The 23,387-nt window shown below is 39.1% G+C and overlaps 1 protein-coding gene and 2 long non-coding RNA genes across 3 annotated transcripts in view; 1 reads left to right on the top strand and 2 right to left on the bottom strand.

Moving 5' to 3' along the window:
* The window catches only part of LOC120721889 (deleted in malignant brain tumors 1 protein-like), a 70,930-nt gene that overhangs the window by 13,915 nt on the left and 33,628 nt on the right, over nt 1-23,387 (top strand). Inside the window, exons 3-7 of the mRNA XM_040012526.1 lie at nt 1,065-1,373; nt 13,676-13,696; nt 16,365-16,673; nt 19,278-19,298; nt 21,970-22,278. Coding sequence (XP_039868460.1) covers nt 1,065-1,373; nt 13,676-13,696; nt 16,365-16,673; nt 19,278-19,298; nt 21,970-22,278 — 969 coding nt within the window. The remainder of the gene's footprint in view (nt 1-1,064; nt 1,374-13,675; nt 13,697-16,364; nt 16,674-19,277; nt 19,299-21,969; nt 22,279-23,387) is intronic.
* LOC120721894 lies at nt 593-1,526 on the bottom strand. Its single transcript, XR_005693287.1, has 3 exons — nt 1,515-1,526; nt 970-974; nt 593-708 (listed from the first exon to the last, which is right to left on the bottom strand). It is a non-coding gene; the product is annotated as an uncharacterized LOC120721894 (long non-coding RNA).
* Nucleotides 4,723-13,018, bottom strand: LOC120721893. The gene is made up of 4 exons (XR_005693286.1): nt 13,006-13,018; nt 12,105-12,107; nt 11,509-11,518; nt 4,723-4,967 (listed from the first exon to the last, which is right to left on the bottom strand). It is a non-coding gene; the product is annotated as an uncharacterized LOC120721893 (long non-coding RNA).

Raw genomic sequence — 23,387 nt, 5'->3', positions numbered from 1 at the left:
CCGCGTCGCGCAGCTGCCGGGCCCAGGCGAATGGTCGGTCCGTTGTAGCCAGCCGACAGGCCCGGAACCGCCGGCGGTGGTCTTCGGCGGTGAGCCCTAGCCTGTCCACCACCGCCCGGCTCACGTCCGCGAAGCTGCTCCTCGACGCCGGAGGCAGACTCAGGGCCGCTGTTTGTGCCTCCCCGGACAGCAGGGGGAGCAGCCGCGGAGCCCACTCCTCCCGCGGCCATTGGCAAGCCTCCGCCGTGGCACGGAAGGTCTCCAAAAAAACCTGTGGGTTGTCCCCGTCCCCCATCCGGGGCACCGCCACCGACAGTGGCGAGGGCTTCGGCGTGGCAGCGGCCCCGACCAGCCGCTCCAGAACTTGCGTCTGCCGGTCCGTCTGCTCCCGCAGCGCGGCCAGGTGGGCACACTGGTCGGCCGCCTGATCCCGGCTCATCGTCGCCATCTCCGCCAGCATCTGCGCCAAGAATTGCAGAGGCTGGGCGGGTGGCGCGGCCTGTGGGTCGGACATTTCCCCACCGGCACTATCCTGGGTTTCGGCACCACTTGTGGAATACACCAGGCACAGACACACGCACACACAGGTAGGTACAGCCAACTTCCACATTTATTCAAGTGTTGTTGTTTTGACAGCTGACTCAGTCACACAGTCTGACAGCTCACGAGCCCAGCTGATCTCTCCTCTGGCCGCTCCTCCTCGTCTCACTATAAACACAGCGGAGGGAGACCATCATCAGTCCATAAACAACATCAGCTGTTCTTACCGGCCTCGCAGCGCCGCCCTGTTGAGCCTTCCGCTCCACTCCTCCCCTGCAGCTGCGCCCGGGGCCACGCCTCCGCCACAATCTTTAAAAGATTTTTCAAATAAAATCACATTTTAAAAAAAGTTTTTAAAAAAAATACAACTATGAAAACTTCTGTATATTTACCAAGTCAGTTAGTTTCCACTTTTACTTTTTTTTTAACCTTTGCTTTTAGAGTGTGATTTTCCTTTTCTATAATTCAGTTATGTGTCCTGTATGTTCTCTCAACAATCTGTGGTCTCTTTGTTTTGTTTTCAGACATCAGATTAGCCGGGTCTGGATTGACTCAGTGCTCTGGCAGAGTAGAAATCTATCACAATAACATCTGGGGAACAATCTGCGGTGATGGCTGGGACTTAAATGATGCTGAGGTGGTTTGCAGACAGTTAAACTGTGGACCGGCACTAGGAGCTCCTCAGATGGCTTACTTTGGTGCAGGAAGTGGACAGATTTGGCTTGATAATGTGGGCTGTTCAGGAAGTGAAAGTTCTCTAACTGAGTGTCAAAACAGTGGATGGGGAACAAACACCTGTGCACACGATCAGGATGCTGGTGTCATCTGTACAGGTGAGAAACTTTTATATGCTGAAGATATTTTAGGTCATTATGTTTTTGTGTCTCATGCAAGAGTTATATGCCGCACAACACTGTGAACATGATCAGGATATTTTTGGTCATCAACAAGATGTCAGATACTGTAAATAAAACTTCTTTTTACAACTACTGATACAGTCTTCAAATGCAAAGGCCAAATGAGTTCAAAAAGATAAAACAGAAGTTAAATGGTTTGTGTTTGAGACTGGGAGGGCAGATAAATCCAAGTTTGTAGTCCTGGTGCCCACTCCAAGCTCAGAGAAAAAGGGCAGGTTGAAATCCTCCCACTTTACTACAACAACCTCACATAATTTTAAGTTTTGTCATTAAAAATGTTGATAAAAGGGGGCCAGTGTTTTCTGTTGTTGTCTATTTATTAACTTAATCCAACGTTAACAAAAGGAAGTAAGCGTGTCAACCATAGTGTAAGAGGACAAACATTTCCTTGTAGTTTTACATTTTTGGAGGAATGCTAGCTGATAAGTATTGCCAGACAGGTAAATCATACCTGTCTGATCGCACTCAGTTTATTCAACTCAAATCCTTTACTTCTCAGCCCTTTCCTCTGACCACTGGCGTGCCCCAGGGATCTGTCCTGGGGCCCCTTCTTTTCATTATCTACCTTCTTCCGCTTTGACACATTTTCCGTAAATACAATATCCAGTTTCACTGTTATGCCGATGACACCCATCTTTATCTGTCCACTAAACCTGATTCTGCTCTTCCCCCATCCTCCCTCACCCTCTGCTTAGCCGAACTAAATTCATGGTTCTCTTCTAATTTTCTCAAACTCAACAGTAACAAATCCGAGCTCCTCTTGGTCGGCACTAAGTCAACATTATCCAGAAACCAACAGTTTCTCTGTCACTATCAATAACTCGCCGGTCTTCGTTTCTTCCTCTGTGAAAAGTTTGGGTGTCATCCTCCACAGTACTCTATCTTTCAATTCACACATTAATAATGTCACTCGGTCTGCATATTTTTAATTGTGCAACATTAACCCTTTACAGCCGATCGGAGCGGACACGCTCTGTTTTGCGTAACTATTTTTAAATCCCGGTAGCACTGCAACCACGTAAGCTAGCGCAAAAATTTTTTTTGCATATGAAACCGGAGGAGTTGTACTTACATCTTATGCCATCAGCTTGTCCTAGGTCACGGTTTCCTTCCACATAAAGCTTTGCAAAAACTGCATAAAAAGAACAAAAACATAATACTCCAGAAACACGCTTTGCCGGATCCGATCAGCTGTTCATAACACTTCCTACGTTGGAATAGACGTCAGCGCGAACTTTTGCATTTCCGCCATTACCTGCCCGAAACCGGAAGTGACGTCATTTTCGCGGAAATGTAGTCTTTTTTACTACCAGGGCCTCAGAGCCTATATTCGTCTTTTTAAAAGTTATCTTTGACTTTATGACTTTCTGTGTCGTTTCTGGGATGCTTAGGACTCATATTGCACTGCTGGAAATAGTTTATTTTGATGCATATGCTGCTTTTTTGCAAATTTGCAGTATAATATTTATTTTCGTTTTTCCTGCAGTGTATAAAAATTGGTGTATTTCAAAAATAAAACTATGAAGACACTCAAAATAAATTTCCTGTGGTGGGAAACTATTTTGTGCAACTTTTTTGTATTTACAGTTTTGAGGGATAAGCCTCTCAAATTTCTCTAACTACAAATATATGTTAAAAAAGCAAAAACGATTTTCAATTTTTTTGTAGTTTATTGCACTTTTTTGCAATTTATGTAATTACTATGCACTTAATGAATACATATTATTAAAATCTGGGCTATAATGGTTGTATTGATGTATAGCAACTTGATATGCTCCCAAAAATGGCTCCACAGCAGGTAAAAATATAATATAAGCTCTGGTGGACTTGGTTCTATGGTAGGTCTTAAAGGGTTAATCGTCTCCGTCCTTTTCTCACCCCACATGCCACTGCCATTCTTGTCCACAGCCTTGTTACGTCCCGGATCGATTACTGTAATTCACTTCTTTTTGGTCTTACTCAAAAGTCCATCCACAAGCTTCAACGCATCCAGAACTCTGCTGCCTGTATTATCACCAGGACCCCTTCTATCCACCACATCACTCCTTTCTTGGAGCAGCTTCATTGGCTCCCGGTCAAATATCGTATCAATTTCAAAATACTCTTGGACACATTTAAGGCTATTCATCATCTCTCTCCTCCATATCTCTCTCATCTGGTTCAGATCACCAGCCCATCTCGGTGTCTCAGATCTTCTTCTTCCCTTTCTCTCTTTGTCCCCTCCCCCCCGTCTTGCCACCATGGGGAGCAGGGCTTTCAGCTGCTCTGCTCCTCGACTCTGGAATTCCCTACCTCCTGATTTAAGAAATATCACTTCCTTCTCTCTCTTTAAGTCCCAACTCAGAACTCACTTGTTCAAAATGGCTTATCCCACATAACTTCTCCACTCTGCTATTTTAAATTAGTTTTATGTCTCGTGCTTTTATGATTGTGTAAACTGCTTGTTTTTATGTTGCTTTTATTTTTCTACTGTGTACATTGTCCTTGAGTGTTCTGAAAGGCGTGATTTAACATTAAATCACATCTGAAGCCTCAGTTCGTACTTGACAGAATTTATGATACATGCAATGTCAAAGTTAAAGTCAAATTTATTTATATAGCACGTTTAAAACAACTATTGACCAAGGTGCAGTACATTTAAGATAAAAAAAGAGAAAGGAAGACATGATTTAAAAAAAATTGAAATTTGAAAAATTAAGAAAAATAAGCATTAAATGAGAAGATTTGAGTAGGAAATAAGACAAATAAAAGTGGTACAAGCACATTCTGATTTAAAGGCCAAGGAAAAAAAGTAATACATATTACTTTGAAAAAAAAAAACAAAAAAACCCAAGTAATAGTGTTTTTATACTGACAAATAGAAAGTCAGTAGTGTTGAAAATCTCCCAATTCTTTTAATCTTTGGGCTGAAGGAAGGACAATACTTGGTGTATAAATGCTCAATCAACAATCATTTATTTCCATACAATTCAACACTTATGAGCATTTAGAACCATCATGATGGGGAGACATGCATGAAGAGGGTCACAGCAAATCTCAAAATGGTGACGGGTTACACAGCCTCTTATAGCTCCTAGCGGCCCCCACCTAGTCGTAAAAGCCTAAACATTCACATTCTTTCTCTGTTACGGCGCCTAAGTTATAACCTCGGCAGTTGTTTCTCTGCTCTCTGTAAGGTGGGGGTAAGGAATGTGGTCTGTCTCTTCTGCCCTAGACACAAAGTCTCCTGCTTACAACCTTCTTTTTATGATTCAACAATAAAGCATGTCAAGAAAACAGTGTAAGACATTCACAGCAGATCAAGGATACAGAGTGATGCACACTTATCTAATGAACTACAAAAATGATTATGTTCTTTTAACCCAAAAGTATAATGAGGACTAAACTACATACACAGCACACCATCTAAACTAAAGGATAATATATGTCCTACAGCTGTTATCATAATTCAACTACTTTGATTACATATATAAGGTAACATATGATAACAGAATAATCTCACAATTCCCCCTTTGATCTCTTTTCTTCAAAGAGATCACTTACAACATACACTCTAATGCTGCAATGTCCACGTCTCCTTGGTCCTGAGGCCCTCTGTCCCCCTTTAACGGGTGGACCATAGGACCATATGTGGGATGACCTCTGTGTTTACGCAGTTCAGATGCAAGCAAAGTTAGACTTACAACCATAACAGCAGTTACAGATGACACTCCCATCACTCCCCAATTCTCCCAAAACTTTATTTTGGTGCTCCAGTTTTCCACCCCCATTTTGATGCCACCTTCTACCTTTCAAATGTACTTAGACTAGAACCTCTGTCTAAGGGGCTTTTAACCTTTATTTTTATTGCTGCAGCTACCAGTATCTTCCAGTTGGGTGATTCTCAGCTTCTTTCTTCGACCTCCGGGGTTAGACCACCCTTTAGTCGTTGCACAGATCTGGGGATTATTCTGCCCTGATTTCAAACAAAGATCTGTGTGTTTTGGGGTCACCGCCGTGTCCCCCTTTTTGCCAAGAGCCTCTCGAACCTCGTTGGTCTGGTGTTCCTGGTTTTCGCCAACCCCTTCATGGTTATTGCTGTGTTTATGGGATCCATCTTCTCAAGGAGCCCAAACGTCATGACACTTGACCCCAGTTGCTGTCTCGGCAGTCCCTACGTCTGTTTCTGCTGCGAAGGATCCTCATATCTCCATGTCCCCGTCTGGTGTCTGTTCCTTTCTCTGCAAGAGACAGAAAACCAAAACACCTCTCTCCCTAGCCTTGATAATCTAATATTGTTATCCATTGTTCTTCTAATGATTCAAATTTGATTCAAAATATTATGTTCAGGCAGGACCTATTCTAATCATAATCTATGTGTGTGTAAAAGAAATCAAAAATTAATGAACCATTTCTAAGTCTACCACATTATAAGCTTAAGTTTTACCATAGCTAAATTATTAAACACACAAATAAAGTCATAAAATGTTCAGACTCAACTTCCCCCTTTTTGACACACTCCCATGTGTCAATTCGTCGGAGCTAGAAAATTAAAAGAGAAGGTTAGTGACATCATATCTCAGAAAGTATCAGACATTCTTCTCTCGAGTACCGTTGCTCCAGCCTTGTCATCCTGTGTTAGAGAATAAGATCAATTTAATTATCATGTTAGATCTATTAAACTCCTGGCTCCGCCCAGAGCCTGTATCCGCAGAACTACCTAAAAACAAAACCTGTGTGTTAATATGAACTACACATTTGTCACTCCCTTTTTACCCACTGTTTTTCCCTCATTGTCGAATTCATCATCCTAATTCATCACTGAGCCCAACCATCACTCGCATCTGATAGTGTGGCACTGCCTATTCTTCTCTTGGTGTTCAATCTGTTAATTAGAATCCTTAAACATGAAGTAGACTGCGTCCACAACAAGTCAACACAGCTGTAAATGTGGCCAATTATCAATTAATTAACATTCAATAACAAAATGATTATTTCATGCATGCTTTAGTCAACCACTCACCCTGAGGATCTTCAATCCCGGAAATCTCCCTTCTCCTCATGTAATAAAGTCTGTCATCCTTCCATGCCCTGGTAACTGGTCCACCCAGAGCTGTAACATTTTGAAATGTACATACAACAAGCCAGACCACACCTTGGTCACACCAACCCTTTTCTGCCCTGAAGATGTCCAACGCCATCTTAGTCTGGACCAGGGTTGTAATAGTTTTGCAATTTTCATTAATTTTTATTTTTATTTTAGCTTCGACTTCAGCTTTTCAAGTTTTTATCAGTTTTAATTAGTTTTTACCAATTGTTTGCTAGTTTAGTTTAGTTTTTATTTTTTGAAAATCCTTAGTTTCAGTTTAGTTTTGATTAGTGTCAGTTATAGTTTTAGTTGTGTCTGCAATAATTAAGTGTAGCAAAATCCCAGTCCCATCATATCAGTCATGCTCTTGTGCTTATCCTTGGGTATTGAGACTATTAACTCTTACAGCACCGGGTGTTCCTAATTTTGGTTCAAGTGAATTTATAAACTTTGTGAAGGGAATTGACTCCTCTGCATACTGGAATAAACATAATCAACATGATCCACATTTTACTGCGTGTTATTTCACCATCTTATTGATTCAAATTCTCCATCCTTATGTGGTTTGCGACATTATGTTTATCCACTCTGTCTTTAAATGTTTGAAGAATTTTCAAGTTTAGGGTCAAATTTTGAGAATTTGACCATAAGTGAAAGTTATGGTGTTATCACCCCCTTCGGGGCTTACCTTTCCCAGTTTTGATGATATTCCTCCCTATTCTTTGCAAATACCCCTGTTGGTGGCGAGAAACTGTTGGTGTGGTCAAGTGGGTGCTGTAAAAACAAAAGCTCAGGACATAACAGTTATCAGTCATGTACTTCATACAAAGTTAGCATATATTGAATTTCACATTGCTCCTCTGAGTGTAATGGTACATTTTAATTTGAATCTCTCAAAGCTAAACACAATATTTTTCTTTATTTTGCTCTTGTTCTTGTGCAGCACCACCTCCTATCACATGCCCCTGTCGGTTATATTCTACTTTTAATAATTTACTATTTCAAGCGAGAACCTAAATCACGTGGACCAATGTTTGTTATTGCATATCTCTATTCTGAATGTGGCAAGTCTACCATTCCTCTGTTATTCATAAACAGAGATGGGCAGTAACGCGTTACTGTAATCCGATTACTTTTTTCAAGTGACTTGACCAACACTGTTCATAAATATTGTTAAAGTTTTGGCCATTTTTCCTCTATAAACTTTAACTGACTTTTTACAGTGGCCTGCTATGGTTAATAGTAACATATTCCAGTCATGAGTGATATCAAAAGTTTTCTCCACTGTAGCATTTGGCATTCCCAATAATATAACATGATACCTTAATCAAAACACAGCTAATATAGCACAGTTTTCTTAATGCAAACATCAGTAACTCAGAATTAGCAACCAAAGTGTTAAGTCTGCAGTTCACACTCATGTGAAGCTACAGTCTCCTCCTCCAGTCTCTCTTATCCTCCTGCTCCTGCAAAAACAAAACAAAGCGAAGCATCCACCCTTCTCTTGCCGGCTGGGTGAATTGTTTGTCGGCATTTACTAATCCTAAAGTTGGTGCAGTCTTTGTCTCAGTATCAAGTCAGTTAAAACTTTTAGTCGTCAGTCCATCACAGTCCAGTCACATGCATTCATCCACACACATTCATACCAGATGTTGCTGATAATGGAGTCTCACGCGTAACCTATTCGAGCATCCATCACCAGCAAGATGACGTCATCATTTTAAAAGGAAAACAATTCCTTGTTGTTTTTTTTTGTTTGTTTTTTGGACCGGATTGACTCGCTGCAATCCTTTTAGACTCAGGACTTCTCATGTGATCAGTGTCCCCTATAAGTGAATTTCTCTCAAGCCAATTACAATCATGGAGAAGCACACTTTGCAACTGTTTACAGTAATAATATTTTATAGCGCTTTAAATCTCAATCTTTCAGGCCTGGTTTAAAGAGCTGATTGTTAAATCATGAACTCACAAAATATCACCACCGGTGGATCACACCTCTCAGATGTTTTTTTTTCCTTCAGTGCACTGTAACAAAAACGAAAACAGACGTAACCAACAAAATACTAATAAAAATAACACAAACTAGGGCCCGTTGCAGACATGTCCAAGCATAAAACTATCCCTCTCTCGCTTACGAGAAAGAACACAAGCCAAAGCTCACTGATAACATCAAGCTAGCGCTAAGCAAAACCAAAAAATCAACCAAAAATTCCCAGGAACTTTTGCTTCCTGCCGGGACAATATTGTGTGGGAATGAGAACCTCAGGTGCCGTAACACCTTTTGTTCCTCCTTGAATTAAATCTCAATCACAGAAAATGCGGTACTCCGACCTAAAACTTACCCTATTAATTCATCATTTTCACTCTGTGCCACTGTTCCTCATCAGGGCTGTGTGAAGCACAGCAAAGAATTCAGTCAAGGCCTTGAGCCATAAACAGACATCACGCACAGACATTGTTTTCATAACCAAACCGTTTTAGACCTTATTCCTTAACTCTACATAAATGCTCTCTGGGTGACATATAACACATTCTAAGTAATCAATGGCTCCTCATAAAAATTATGTATTGGGATGTTTGTGTGCAGCATTTTGCATATCAGCATAAGCAAAGCATTCTTCATTGCATCAGCGTGTGTGTGTGTGGGTGCATCACTCTTCATTGCACAAGCGTGTGCATGTGTATGTGTGTGGATCACTTCTCAGTGAATCAGCATTCCAATGTGTGTGTGTGTGTGTGTGTGTGTGTGTATGTGTTCATCACCTTCCTGTTCTGGTGTTCTGGGTAAACCACGGCCTGAAGCATGCCCTGGGGTCCTGCCCTCCTCCTTTTCAGTCTGTTTGCGACCATTGCTGCTGCTGCTGCTCAAAGTTCTGTCCGTCCTGGTTCTGACCCCAATTGGGGCAGTCCTTTCTCCAGTGTCCATGCTCACCGCAGGTGAAACCTGCATCTTCTTCTGTGTTTTTTGTCCATTCTGAGGTGCCTTCTGACCTCAGTTACTCCTCCTGTCTCGGTCACGCCCTTTTTGCTGCCCGATCATCCGTGTTGGTCCATCACTGTCCTGCACAGTGTGAATGCAGAGTTATCAAGGTCAGCATTCTTTTGCTCGGCCTTACTTTTCATTCGGGCTTGGTGGGCGTCTCGTCACAGCTCTGTCAGCTGAAGCTGTCTGAGAATTTTCCCCCCGTGTAGTGAAACGGGCCTTGGTTTTAACACTCTCCGTCTCTGCTGCATGAGATCGCATTCCTGCAGCACTGTTGACATTTTCAGGTCGTTGTTGTGGGTCCAGCTGTTGCAGCATTTGGTCAGGGTCACGTAGAGGGGAGAGCAGGAGTCCAGGTCAGCCTCGGCTTTCAGGGCCGGCAAAGCAGCCTGTAATCAAGCATAAAGAGAAAAAACAAAAACAAAAGAAAAACAAACGAACAGGAAAATGATGTTGTGTTGGCTGTTATTCAGAGAGGGGAGAAACAACGGGGCCAGGCCCTGTGTCAGCCTTCTCTCCCCCTTTTTTTGTTTTTTCTCACCGTATAATCAACTCATAACCCACCAAGTTGACAGGACAACATGCACATGTTCAAATTCTTAAGATCATGTTTAAACTCACATAAGAGAAATTTCTTTCCGCCAGTAATCACTTGTGTTGTTCAATCAGCAGAAAACACCTCACAATTTGACTCTTAACCACTAAATTTGTTGTTTCATCACTGGTTGGTCAGGCCAGTCTCTTTTTCTTTAAAGTTAAATTGTTGTCCTGCAACCCAGAGGGTTTATTTGTTAATAATAGATAAACTTCATCATTAAAAAACAATACGTGTATGTTAAATTTCCCTGCTTCAATCTTGCCGGAAAATCTTCACGTGTTCATGAGTGTAAGCTGTTTCTTCATTGCGTGTGTGTGCATTTGTAGGTGGGTTAATTTAACTTTTTCTCAAACGAGGCATTTCTCTAACACGTGCCTCTCTCACCTTTCTCTGCTTGTGTGTGTTTTTGTTTCACCTTTTGTTGTGATGCTCCGGACGCCTTCCCAACCTCCACAAGTCTGTTGGCCCCAATTTTATGTGTTAAAACTTCTCTTAATTTCTCATCTAATTCTCTGCTAGCTGCTGTCTTTTCCACAGCTGCTGATTCTTGCTGAGTTTGGTTTCCATTACTTATAATTTTGCTTCGGCCGCTGTGCTTGTGGGGGCAGTTGGTCCAGGTCCGCAGCTTCCTGTATTAACACACTAAGAGATTTATTTAATTTCATTTTCATCACTATTAAACAGATAAGCAGGCAACACGCCTACCTTGACAGCGTAAACTGCACGCCAGTCTCCCAACACATTCCTCTCTCTACTCCTCCATAATTCTCCACTACACACCTCTTACTATCTCTCTTTTTTATTTTTTTTTTTTTTTTATTACACCACAGAGTAATACACCCAATTATGCCCGTCTATCTCTATGTGGCTCCAAATTCCCTCTTTATTTAATTTCACACTCGTCAGGGGACAGGCACACAACAATTTCAACCACTGAAACGAGGAATTACAACCTTTTTATTTCACCTATGATAGAACTCAACCTTAGATGTAAAAGCATTCTCTTGTTCTATTCCAGAATAAATGTGAACCCGTGATTACACGGCCGTTCCAGTGTTATTTCTGTAGCTATGCGGGAGTCCTCAGTTCCCAAGTCGCCACCTCGGCATCCAGACGCCGCTGGGCCTGCCCGCGCGTCCACGTACAGGAGGGTCGCCACACCTTGAACAAAATTAGTTTCCACAGGTACACTAGGCGTCAACCTTTGATCTTAAAGCATTCTCTTCGCACTAATGTCCTCCTATTCAAACACATCAACCGCCACTGTCACTGTGTTTCACGCTTCACACACAGACCACACTCAGAGCGCACCTTACACACACAACACCCAGAGCGCGCCTCACACACACAGCACCCAGAGCGCCTTACACACACACACCACTTCTCATCAGCGGAACTTTACACAGAAACCTCTGAGCTCAACTGTTAGAACCCTTTAAAGCACAACTGCACCATCGAACATATACCCCTTTCTCTGCGCTTATGACCGCCACCACGGGGCAAAATCGCATCATAAACGTGATGCATACGTCCCCGAAGCTATTACTGATATCATAAGCCAGGTTCTGCTTTACCTTTATTTCATGGCAAGTAAAATTTTACTTATTATTTTATGACCGCAGCCCTCGAGGCTCAACTGATACCATAAACCACCGTCAGACCTCTATTCAATGTACTGAAATCAGCACCAATCACTGCTGTACTCACGGCCGCACCACCGGAACACGGCCGTATCATAAACCAAAACCTACGGACGTGTTGCGCTTTTGGCGTTGCCAGTGCTCAACTGCACCGTTAGCCAGCATCTGCTTTTCCTTAATTCTATGTTCAATTTTATAGCCGCATCAACGAGGACTTAACCGACACCATAAACCAACTTCAAAACCTCTATTCAATGTACTGGACTTATGGCCGCGTCTCCAAGAGATTCTAATGTATTATTGCTACAGAAGCCAGTCTTAGACAAAGTTAAATGTGGAAGGTAAAGTGGGCTGCAACTAGCTCAACGTAGTATGTTATTAGTTTCTCGGTAGAAGCAGTTTAACCGCAACTATCTCAACGTAGTGTATTATTAGTTTCTCGGTAGAAGCAGTTTATCTTGACACACTGGAATTCAGCCTCAACTTACTGTATGTTGTTAGTATCTTGCGCCAAAAACCAGACACCGACAAATTTAACCTGAAGATGCGTGTAACTCAGCGAACAGATTAATTTGGAAAGCCCAATATGCACATTTGGTATAATACAACAGGCTGTGCTTACCTTTTTTGCTGTTAGACCGGTCTTCTGTTCGCCTTGCCCCACGATCTCACCACAGGCCAAATCTGCACCTCCTCAGCACACCAAAGATCCGGGTCACGGCACCAAGTTGTTGAAAATCTCCCAATTCTTTTAATCTTTGGGCTGAAGGAAGGACAATACTGGGTGTATAAATGCTCAATCAACAATCATTTATTTCCATACAATTCAACACTTATGAGCATTTAGAACCATCATGATGGGGAGACATGCATGAAGAGGGTCACAGCGAGTCTCAAAATGGTGACGGGTTACACAGCCTCTTATAGCTCCTAGCGGCCCCCACCTAGTTGTAAAAGCCTAAACATTCACATTCTTTCTCTGTTACGGCGCCTAAGTTATAACCTCGGCAGTTGTTTCTCTGCTCTCTGTAAGGTGGGGGTATGGAATGTGGTCTGTCTCTTCTGCCCTAGACACAAAGTCTCCTGCTTACAACCTTCTTTTTATGATTCAACAATAAAGCATGTCAAGAAAACAGTGTAATACATTCACAGCAGATCAAGGATACAGAGTGATGCACACTTATCTAATGAACTACAAAAATGATTATGTTCTTTTAACCCAAAAGTATAATGAGAACTAAACTACATACACAGCACACCATCTAAACTAAAGGATAATATATGTCCTACAGCTGTTATCATAATTCAACTACTTTGATTACATATATAAGGTAACATATGATAACAGAATAATATCACAGTAGAAAGCAACTACCTTGTGACTGGCAGTGCTGAATTCAATAACACTTTATTAATCAAGAGTAACAATAACGAGGACGTTTTAGTTTACCTTTAACAATATCTACTAAACTGGTTAATAACAGGTTTGTTGGCCAGTGAAATTATCTGGATCATAACTGTAAAGTTTCCCTGGTGTTTATAAACCTTCTCAATGATTACTAATGTTCACTGCAGCTATAATATTGTTATAATGTTGAAACTGGTCATTATAGTACTACATGTTTTAAACTTAGTGTACACAGTCAGGTGGTGTAAATCATAAAACTCCTTTTTCACTAAATGTTTGGATTTGTTTCCCCTTGCTGTTTGGTTAATAAGAAACCAAAATGTGTTTACAAATTCCACATCACTATAATCTGAACCTTTCACCAAAATGTTCACATCAGCAATTCTGAAAGTGCCGAGACATAAATGATTAGAGAACAGATCCAAGTTGAACTTTCACATATTTCCGTTCTCTTTGAAACACGCTTCCTAATGCAAACCAGTCCCTGGTTTAACATATTTATTTTATGTTCCACTTTGCAGATGGTCATTCACAGCTGTTTGGTAAGTATCCAAGAACAATTTAACAACTTCAAGTTTCAAGTTTGATTTCAACCCTGTTTGTTTCCTCTGAGCTACACAATAAGTAGATTCAGTTCAACTCAATTCTATTTTATTCATATAGTGCTAAATCCCAACAACAGTTGGCTTGAGACACTTTTATATATAAGCTATATATAAAAAAGCTATTATAAAGGTAATAGATAGCACTGTCCTCATTTGTGACACACATTGCTTATTTAAATTTATGTACTACTTGGAAAAGAAGAAAACTTTTCTCTCCTCCTTTTGTGTTTCTCTCTCTCTCTCACACACACACGTTTTCTTAGTTCTCTCCAGCTTTGCATTTAAGCATGCGATTAAAGTACACATGAAACACTTATAAGCTAATTTACATCATGGAGCCTTGTAACACTGTCTGCGTAAATGGATTTAAGAAATAAGTCCTTAAACTTGAAGTTTTTAGAACATGTTCGGCACCATCTTCTGTCAGTGCAGAATGTAACGTCACCATGTTCGTTGGTCGGCTGTGGTCAATAGGTCTACATTTGTTTATGATAGCTAATAGCAGAAGCAATAACTCAGGGGAAAATAAGAGAGTGAAAGTAGACACTACATCCTTGTTTTTTGACAGAAAAACTGTTATGTCTTAAATCCAGGTTCACAGACAGAATTGCATCCATGTCAGTTTTTGAGGGCAGGGCTCAATGGCGTAAATTAGCCTTTATACATGTAGTGTTTTAAGACTACTTTGAATCATCTGTCATAATTCAGATTTAGAAGTTTTTGGTTTTGTGATTCAGAATTAAACTCTTTTTCTGTCTGACTTAGTTTTTAGGGCTATTTTTAAAATGTTACTTTTAAATAAAAAATATCAATAAAATTACTTTGAATTTTATGATAAAACAAATAAATGATTTGTAAATCTAATACACCCAAATTGTATTTACAATAGAATGTAGAAAACGTACCAATTTAAGAAAAACATTTGCTCATTTTGAATTTGATAACAGTAACAAGTCTCCAAGAAGTTGGGACAGGGCCATTTTTACCACTGTGTAGCATTACCTCTTCACCAATTGCTTGCTCATAAGGGGTTGTCTGATTGTTGGGGTTGTCTCTGTATTATTGTCAGGTCTTTATCCTATAATATAAAAAGGGCACGAGTGGTGTGATTTGGCCCTAACATTGCATTAAATTGAATTGAAGTGTGGATTCGTCTCTGATTCATACAGCTTTAACTCGCATTTGTGGATGGAGAACTCTGTTCACAGAGAAAGATGTCAAAGTTCAAATATTTCTGAGCTCATGAAGTGTTTTCCATGAACGAATGATCCCTGCTTTTAATGAAGCGCTGCCTGAAGGACCTAAGATTACAGGCATTGTTAAATTGCATTTTCATTTACATTTTACACAGGATCTTTGCTGGAATTGGATTAGCAACAAGTATTAATAATCTGTCAGACTATAGTTTTTATCAGTCATCACCAGCCACAATTACTATAAATCTTCTCCTTTTCATAGATGTTATAGTAGGGACATGTTTAAATTACCAAACATTACAGAAAAATCATGTAAAGTTACCTGATAGTGATGGGTGACGTTTGTAGCTAAGCAGGTCCTGTAGCAGCACCGTTTCCAAAACACTACTTTTGGGAGTGTCACCTGTACCGAAGTTTAGGTGTTGCATTATTATTTAGTTTTGCTTTGTGATCTATGGCTCCTTAAAAAAATCTTCAACTCAGGACACTTTCATTTGTATAACAAATTGTTAGAAAATGCATACAAATTTAGTTTTGTCATCAAGGATGCTGAGAAGCAAATGTTTTCTTTCTTTTTTTTTCTAATTGTGTGGTTGTGGTTTGTTAACAGAATTAAATGTTGACAACAGGAAATTAGGGTGTCCTGATTGTTTAAGAGTTGTCATTGTGAAACTAGGTCTTAAAAATGTATCATTTGTATGATATAAACATAGTTACAGAGGACAAATAATTCCCAGTGGTTCTAATTAAGTAATTTTATGTATGAATTGATGAAGTGGTCTTATAGTAGCAGTAAATCTCAACTGTGTTAAAATATTTTTAAAATAAAAGAAATGTAAATGTAAAGTTGTAATCCTGTGTTACAGTTTGTAACATGTTTTTTAAAGAAAAAGCTAATATCTCAATGAGTGTAAATGTTTCGATGTTTCTATTCATAAAAACGCGTGATTTAACATTAAATCACATCTGAATCCTCAGTTTGTACTTGACAGAATTTATGATACATGCAATAAGGATTGTCTGGAGATTGTTTTACCACTTTAACAATAAAGGTGTGTTAGCTATACAAAATATGCACATTAAACAAAATGCCATCAAAATTATGGGTAGACTGTTGTACTTTTAAAAACTTCATACTGTTAGAAACGTATTTTGACTTTTGTTGTGGATGGTGTTTCATTTTTTAATAAATATCTTTAAAAGGTTTTTCAAATAAAATCACATTTTAAAAAAAGTTTTTAAAAAAAATACAACTATGAAAACTTCTGTATATTTACCAAGTCAGTTAGTTTCCACTTTTACTTTTTTTTTAACCTTTGCTTTTAGAGTGTGATTTTCCTTTTCTATAATTCAGTTATGTGTCCTGTATGTTCTCTCAACAATCTGTGGTCTCTGTGTTTTGTTTTCAGACATCAGATTAGCCGGGTCTGGATTGACTCAGTGCTCTGGCAGAGTAGAAATCTATCACAATAACATCTGGGGAACAATCTGCGGTGATGGCTGGGACTTAAATGATGCTGAGGTGGTTTGCAGACAGTTAAACTGTGGACCGGCACTAGGAGCTCCTCAGATGGCTTACTTTGGTGCAGGAAGTGGACAGATTTGGCTTGATAATGTGGGCTGTTCAGGAAGTGAAAGTTCTCTAACTGAGTGTCAAAAGAGTGGATGGGGAACAAACACCTGTGCACACAATCAGGATGCTGGTGTCATCTGTACAGGTGAGAAACTTTTAGATGCTGAAGATATTTTAGGTCATTATGTTTTTGTGTCTCATGCAAGAGTTATATGCCGCACAACACTGTGAACATGATCAGGATATTTTTGGTCATCAACAAGATGTCAGATACTGTAAATAAAACTTCTTTTTACAACTACTGATACAGTCTTCAAATGCAAAGGCCAAATGAGTTCAAAAAGATAAAACAGAAGTTAAATGGTTTGTGTTTGAGACTGGGAGGGCAGATAAATCCAAGTTTGTAGTCCTGGTGCCCACTCCAAGCCCAGAGAAAAAGGGCAGGTTGAAATCCTCCCACTTTACTACAACAACCTCACATAATTTTAAGTTTTGTCATTAAAAATGTTGATAAAAGGGGGCCAGTGTTTTCTGTTGTTGTCTGTTTATTAACTTAATCCAACGTTAACAAAAGGAAGTAAGCGTGTCAACCATAGTGTAAGAGGACAAACATTTCCTTGTAGTTTTACATTTTTGGAGGAATGCTAGCTGATAAGTATTGTCAGACAGGTAAATCATACCTGTCTGATCGCACTCAGTTTATTCAACTCAAATCCTTTACTTCTCAGCCCTTTCCTCTGACCACTGGCGTGCCCCAGGGATCTGTCCTGGGGCCCCTTCTTTTCATTATCTACCTTCTTCCACTTGGACACATTTTCCGTAAATACAATATCCAGTTTCACTGTTATGCCGATGACACCCATCTTTATCTGTCCACTAAACCTGATTCTGCTCTTCCCCCATCCTCCCTCACCCTCTGCTTAGCCGAACTAAATTCATGGTTCTCTTCTAATTTTCTCAAACTCAACAGTAACAAATCCGAGCTCCTCTTGGTCGGCACTAAGTCAACATTATCCAGAAACCAACAGTTTCTCTGTCACTATCAATAACTCGCCGGTCTTCGTTTCTTCCTCTGTGAAAAGTTCTGGTGTCATCCTCCACAGTACTCTATCTTTCAATTCACACATTAATAATGTCACTCGGTCTGCATATTTTTAATTGTGCAACATCAATCGTCTCCGTCCTTTTCTCACCCCACATGCCACTGCCATTCTTGTCCACAGCCTTGTTACGTCCCGGATCGATTACTGTAATTCACTTCTTTTTGGTCTTACTCAAAAGTCCATCCACAAGCTTCAACGCATCCAGAACTCTGCTGCCTGTATTATCACCAGGACCCCTTCTATCCACCACATCACTCCTTTCTTGGAGCAGCTTCATTGGCTCCCGGTCAAATATCGTATCAATTTCAAAATACTCTTGGACACATTTAAGGCTATTCATCATCTCTCTCCTCCATATCTCTCTCATCTGGTTCAGATCACCAGCCCATCTCGGTGTCTCAGATCTTCTTCTTCCCTTTCTCTCTTTGTCCCCTCCCCCCGTCTTGCCACCATGGGGAGCAGGGCTTTCAGCTGCTCTGCTCCTCGACTCTGGAATTCCCTACCTCCTGATTTAAGAAATATCACTTCCTTCTCTCTCTTTAAGTCCCAACTCAGAACTCACTTGTTCAAAATGGCTTATCCCACATAACCTCTCCACTCTGCTATTTTAAATTAGTTTTATGTCTTATGCTTTTATGATTGTGTAAACTGCTTGTTTTTATGTTGCTTTTATTTTTCTACTGTGTACAGTGTCCTTGAGTGTTCTGAAAGGCGTGATTTAACATTAAATCACATCTGAAGCCTCAGTTCGTACTTGACAGAATTTATGATACATGCAATGTCAAAGTTAAAGTCAAATTTATTTATATAGCACGTTTAAAACAACTATTGACCAAGGTGCAGTACATTTAAGATAAAAAAAGAGGAAGGAAGACATGATTTAAAAAAAAATTGAAATTTGAAAAATTAAGAAAAATAAGCATTAAATGAGAAGATTTGAGTAGGAAATAAGACAAATAAAAGTGGTACAAGCTCATTCTGATTTAAAGGCCAAGGAAAAAAAATAATACATATTACTTTGAAAAAACAAAATAAAACAAGTAATAGTGTTTTTATACTGACAAATAGAAAGTCAGTAGAAAGCAACTACCTTGTGACTGGCAGTGCTGAATTCAATAACACTTTATTAATCAAGAGTAACAATAACGAGGACGTTTTAGTTTACCTTTAACAATATCTACTAAACTGGTTAATAACAGGTTTGTTGGCCAGTGAAATTATCTGGATCATAACTGTAAAGTTGTCCCTGGTGTTTATAAAACTTTCTCAATGGTTACTAATGTTCACTGCAGCTATAATATTGTTATAATGTTGAAACTGGTCATTATAGTACTACATGTTTTAAACTTAGTGTACACAGTCAGGTGGTGTAAATCATAAAACTCCTTTTTCACTAAATGTTTGGATTTGTTTCCCCTTGCTGTTTGGTTAATAAGAAACCAAAATGTGTTGACAAATTCCACATCACTATAATCTGAATCTTTCACCAAAATGTTCACATCAGCAATTCTGAAAGTGCCGAGACCTAAATGATTAGAGAACAGATCCAAGTTGAACTTTCACATATTTCCGTTCTCTTTGAAACACGCTTCCTAATGCAAACCAGTCCCTGGTTTAACATATTTATTTTATGTTCCACTTTGCAGATGGTCATTCACAGCTGTTTGGTAAGTATCCAAGAACAATTTAACAACTTCAAGTTTCAAGTTTGATTTCAACCCTGTTTGTTTCCTCTGAGCTACACAATAAGTAGATTCAGTTCAACTCAATTCTATTTTATTCATATAGTGCTAAATCCCAACAACAGTTGGCTTGAGACACTTTTATATATAAGCTATATATAAAAAAGCTATTATAAAGGTAATAGATAGCACTGTCCTCATTTGTGCCACGCATTGCTTATTTAAATTTCTGTACTACTTGGAAAAGAAGAAAACTTTTCTCTCCTCCTTTTGTGTTTCTCTCTCTCTCACACACACACACGTTTTCTTAGTTCTCTCCAGCTTTGCATTTAAGCATGCGATTAAAGTACACATGAAACACTTATAAGCTAATTTACATCATGGAGCCTTGTAACACTGTCTGCGTAAATGGATTTAAGAAATAAGTCCTTAAACTTGAAGTTTTTAGAACATGTTCGGCACCATCTTCTGTCAGTGCAGAATGTAACGTCACCATGTTCGTTGGTCGGCTGTGGTCAATAGGTCTACATTTGTTTATGATAGCTAATAGCAGAAGCAATAACTCAGGGGAAAATAAGAGAGTGAAAGTAGACACTACATCCTTGTTTTTTGACAGAAAAACTGTTATGTCTTAAATCCAGGTTCACAGACAGAATTGCATCCATGTCAGTTTTTGAGGGCAGGGCTCAATGGCGTAAATTAGCCTTTATACATGTAGTGTTTTAAGTCTACTTTGAATCATCTGTCATAATTCAGATTTAGAAGTTTTTGGTTTTGTGATTCAGAATTAAACTCTTTTTCTGTCTGACTTAGTTTTTAGGGCTATTTTTAAAATGTTACTTTTAAATAAAAAATATCAATAAAATTACTTTGAATTTTATGATAAAACAAATAAATGATTTGTAAATCTAATACACCCAAATTGTATTTACAATAGAATGTAGAAAACGTACCAATTTAAGAAAAACATTTGCTCATTTTGAATTTGATAACAGTAACAAGTCTCCAAGAAGTTGGGACAGGGCCATTTTTACCACTGTGTAGCATTACCTCTTCACCAATTGCTTGCTCATAAGGGGTTGTCTGATTGTTGGGGTTGTCTCTGTATTATTGTCAGGTCTTTATCCTATAATATAAAAAGGGCACGAGTGGTGTGATTTGGCCCTAACATTGCATTAAATTGAATTGAAGTGTGGATTCGTCTCTGATTCATACAGCTTTAACTCGCATTTGTGGATGGAGAACTCTGTTCACAGAGAAAGATGTCAAAGTTCAAATATTTCTGAGCTCATGAAGTGTTTTCCATGAACGAATGATCCCTGCTTTTAATGAAGCGCTGCCTGAAGGACCTAAGATTACAGGCATTGTTAAATTGCATTTTCATTTACATTTTACACAGGATCTTTGCTGGAATTGGATTAGCAACAAGTATTAATAATCTGTCAGACTATAGTTTTTATCAGTCATCACCAGCCACAATTACTATAAATCTTCTCCTTTTCATAGATGTTATAGTAGGGACATGTTTAAATTACCAAACATTACAGAAAAATCATGTAAAGTTACCTGATAGTGATGGGTGACGTTTGTAGCTAAGCAGGTCCTGTAGCAGCACCGTTTCCAAAACACTACTTTTGGGAGTGTCACCTGTACCGAAGTTTAGGTGTTGCATTATTATTTAGTTTTGCTTTGTGATCTATGGCTCCTTAAAAAAATCTTCAACTCAGGACACTTTCATTTGTATAACAAATTGTTAGAAAATGCATACAAATTTAGTTTTGTCATCAAGGATGCTGAGAAGCAAATGTTTTCTTTCTTTTTTTTTCTAATTGTGTGGTTGTGGTTTGTTAACAGAATTAAATGTTGACAACAGGAAATTAGGGTGTCCTGATTGTTTAAGAGTTGTCATTGTGAAACTAGGTCTTAAAAATGTATCATTTGTATGATATAAACATAGTTACAGAGGACAAATAATTCCCAGTGGTTCTAATTAAGTAATTTTATGTATGAATTGATGAAGTGGTCTTATAGTAGCAGTAAATCTCAACTGTGTTAAAATATTTTTAAAATAAAAGAAATGTAAATGTAAAGTTGTAATCCTGTGTTACAGCTGTTTGTAACATGTTTTTTAAAGAAAAAGCTAATATCTCAATGAGTGTAAATGTTTCGATGTTTCTATTCATAAAAACGCGTGATTTAACATTAAATCACATCTGAAGCCTCAGTTTGTACTTGACAGAATTTATGATACATGCAATAAGGATTGTCTGGAGATTGTTTTACCACTTTAACAATAAAGGTGTGTTAGCTATACAAAATATGCACATTAAACAAAATGCCATCAAAATTATGGGTAGACTGTTGTACTTTTAAAAACTTCATACTGTTAGAAACGTATTTTGACTTTTGTTGTGGATGGTGTTTCATTTTTTAATTAATATCTTTAAAAGGTTTTTCAAATAAAATCACATTTTAAAAAAAGTTTTTAAAAAAAATACAACTATGAAAACTTCTGTATATTTACCAAGTCAGTTAGTTTCCACTTTTACTTTTTTTTTAACCTTTGCTTTTAGAGTGTGATTTTCCTTTTCTATAATTCAGTTATGTGTCCTGTATGTTCTCTCAACAATCTGTGGTCTCTGTGTTTTGTTTTCAGACATCAGATTAGCCGGGTCTGGATTGACTCAGTGCTCTGGCAGAGTAGAAATCTATCACAATAACATCTGGGGAACAATCTGCGGTGATGGCTGGGACTTAAATGATGCTGAGGTGGTTTGCAGACAGTTAAACTGTGGACCGGCACTAGGAGCTCCTCAGATGGCTTACTTTGGTGCAGGAAGTGGACAGATTTGGCTTGATAATGTGGGCTGTTCAGGAAGTGAAAGTTCTCTAACTGAGTGTCAAAAGAGTGGATGGGGAACAAACACCTGTGCACACAATCAGGATGCTGGTGTCATCTGTACAGGTGAGAAACTTTTAGATGCTGAAGATATTTTAGGTCATTATGTTTTTGTGTCTCATGCAAGAGTTATATGCCGCACAACACTGTGAACATGATCAGGATATTTTTGGTCATCAACAAGATGTCAGATACTGTAAATAAAACTTCTTTTTACAACTACTGATACAGTCTTCAAATGCAAAGGCCAAATGAGTTCAAAAAGATAAAACAGAAGTTAAATGGTTTGTGTTTGAGACTGGGAGGGCAGATAAATCCAAGTTTGTAGTCCTGGTGCCCACTCCAAGCCCAGAGAAAAAGGGCAGGTTGAAATCCTCCCACTTTACTACAACAACCTCACATAATTTTAAGTTTTGTCATTAAAAATGTTGATAAAAGGGGGCCAGTGTTTTCTGTTGTTGTCTGTTTATTAACTTAATCCAACGTTAACAAAAGGAAGTAAGCGTGTCAACCATAGTGTAAGAGGACAAACATTTCCTTGTAGTTTTACATTTTTGGAGGAATGCTAGCTGATAAGTATTGTCAGACAGGTAAATCATACCTGTCTGATCGCACTCAGTTTATTCAACTCAAATCCTTTACTTCTCAGCCCTTTCCTCTGACCACTGGCGTGCCCCAGGGATCTGTCCTGGGGCCCCTTCTTTTCATTATCTACCTTCTTCCACTTGGACACATTTTCCGTAAATACAATATCCAGTTTCACTGTTATGCCGATGACACCCATCTTTATCTGTCCACTAAACCTGATTCTGCTCTTCCCCCATCCTCCCTCACCCTCTGCTTAGCCGAACTAAATTCATGGTTCTCTTCTAATTTTCTCAAACTCAACAGTAACAAATCCGAGCTCCTCTTGGTCGGCACTAAGTCAACATTATCCAGAAACCAACAGTTTCTCTGTCACTATCAATAACTCGCCGGTCTTCGTTTCTTCCTCTGTGAAAAGTTCTGGTGTCATCCTCCACAGTACTCTATCTTTCAATTCACACATTAATAATGTCACTCGGTCTGCATATTTTTAATTGTGCAACATCAATCGTCTCCGTCCTTTTCTCACCCCACATGCCACTGCCATTCTTGTCCACAGCCTTGTTACGTCCCGGATCGATTACTGTAAT

This window comes from Simochromis diagramma, unplaced genomic scaffold, assembly GCF_900408965.1.
Source record: "Simochromis diagramma unplaced genomic scaffold, fSimDia1.1 OVJJ01000612.1, whole genome shotgun sequence".
In the NCBI taxonomy this organism is placed as follows: Eukaryota; Metazoa; Chordata; class Actinopteri; order Cichliformes; family Cichlidae; genus Simochromis; species Simochromis diagramma.
The sequence above is the reverse complement of the archived record's forward strand: the minus strand, read 5'-3'. Positions and strand labels throughout refer to the sequence as shown.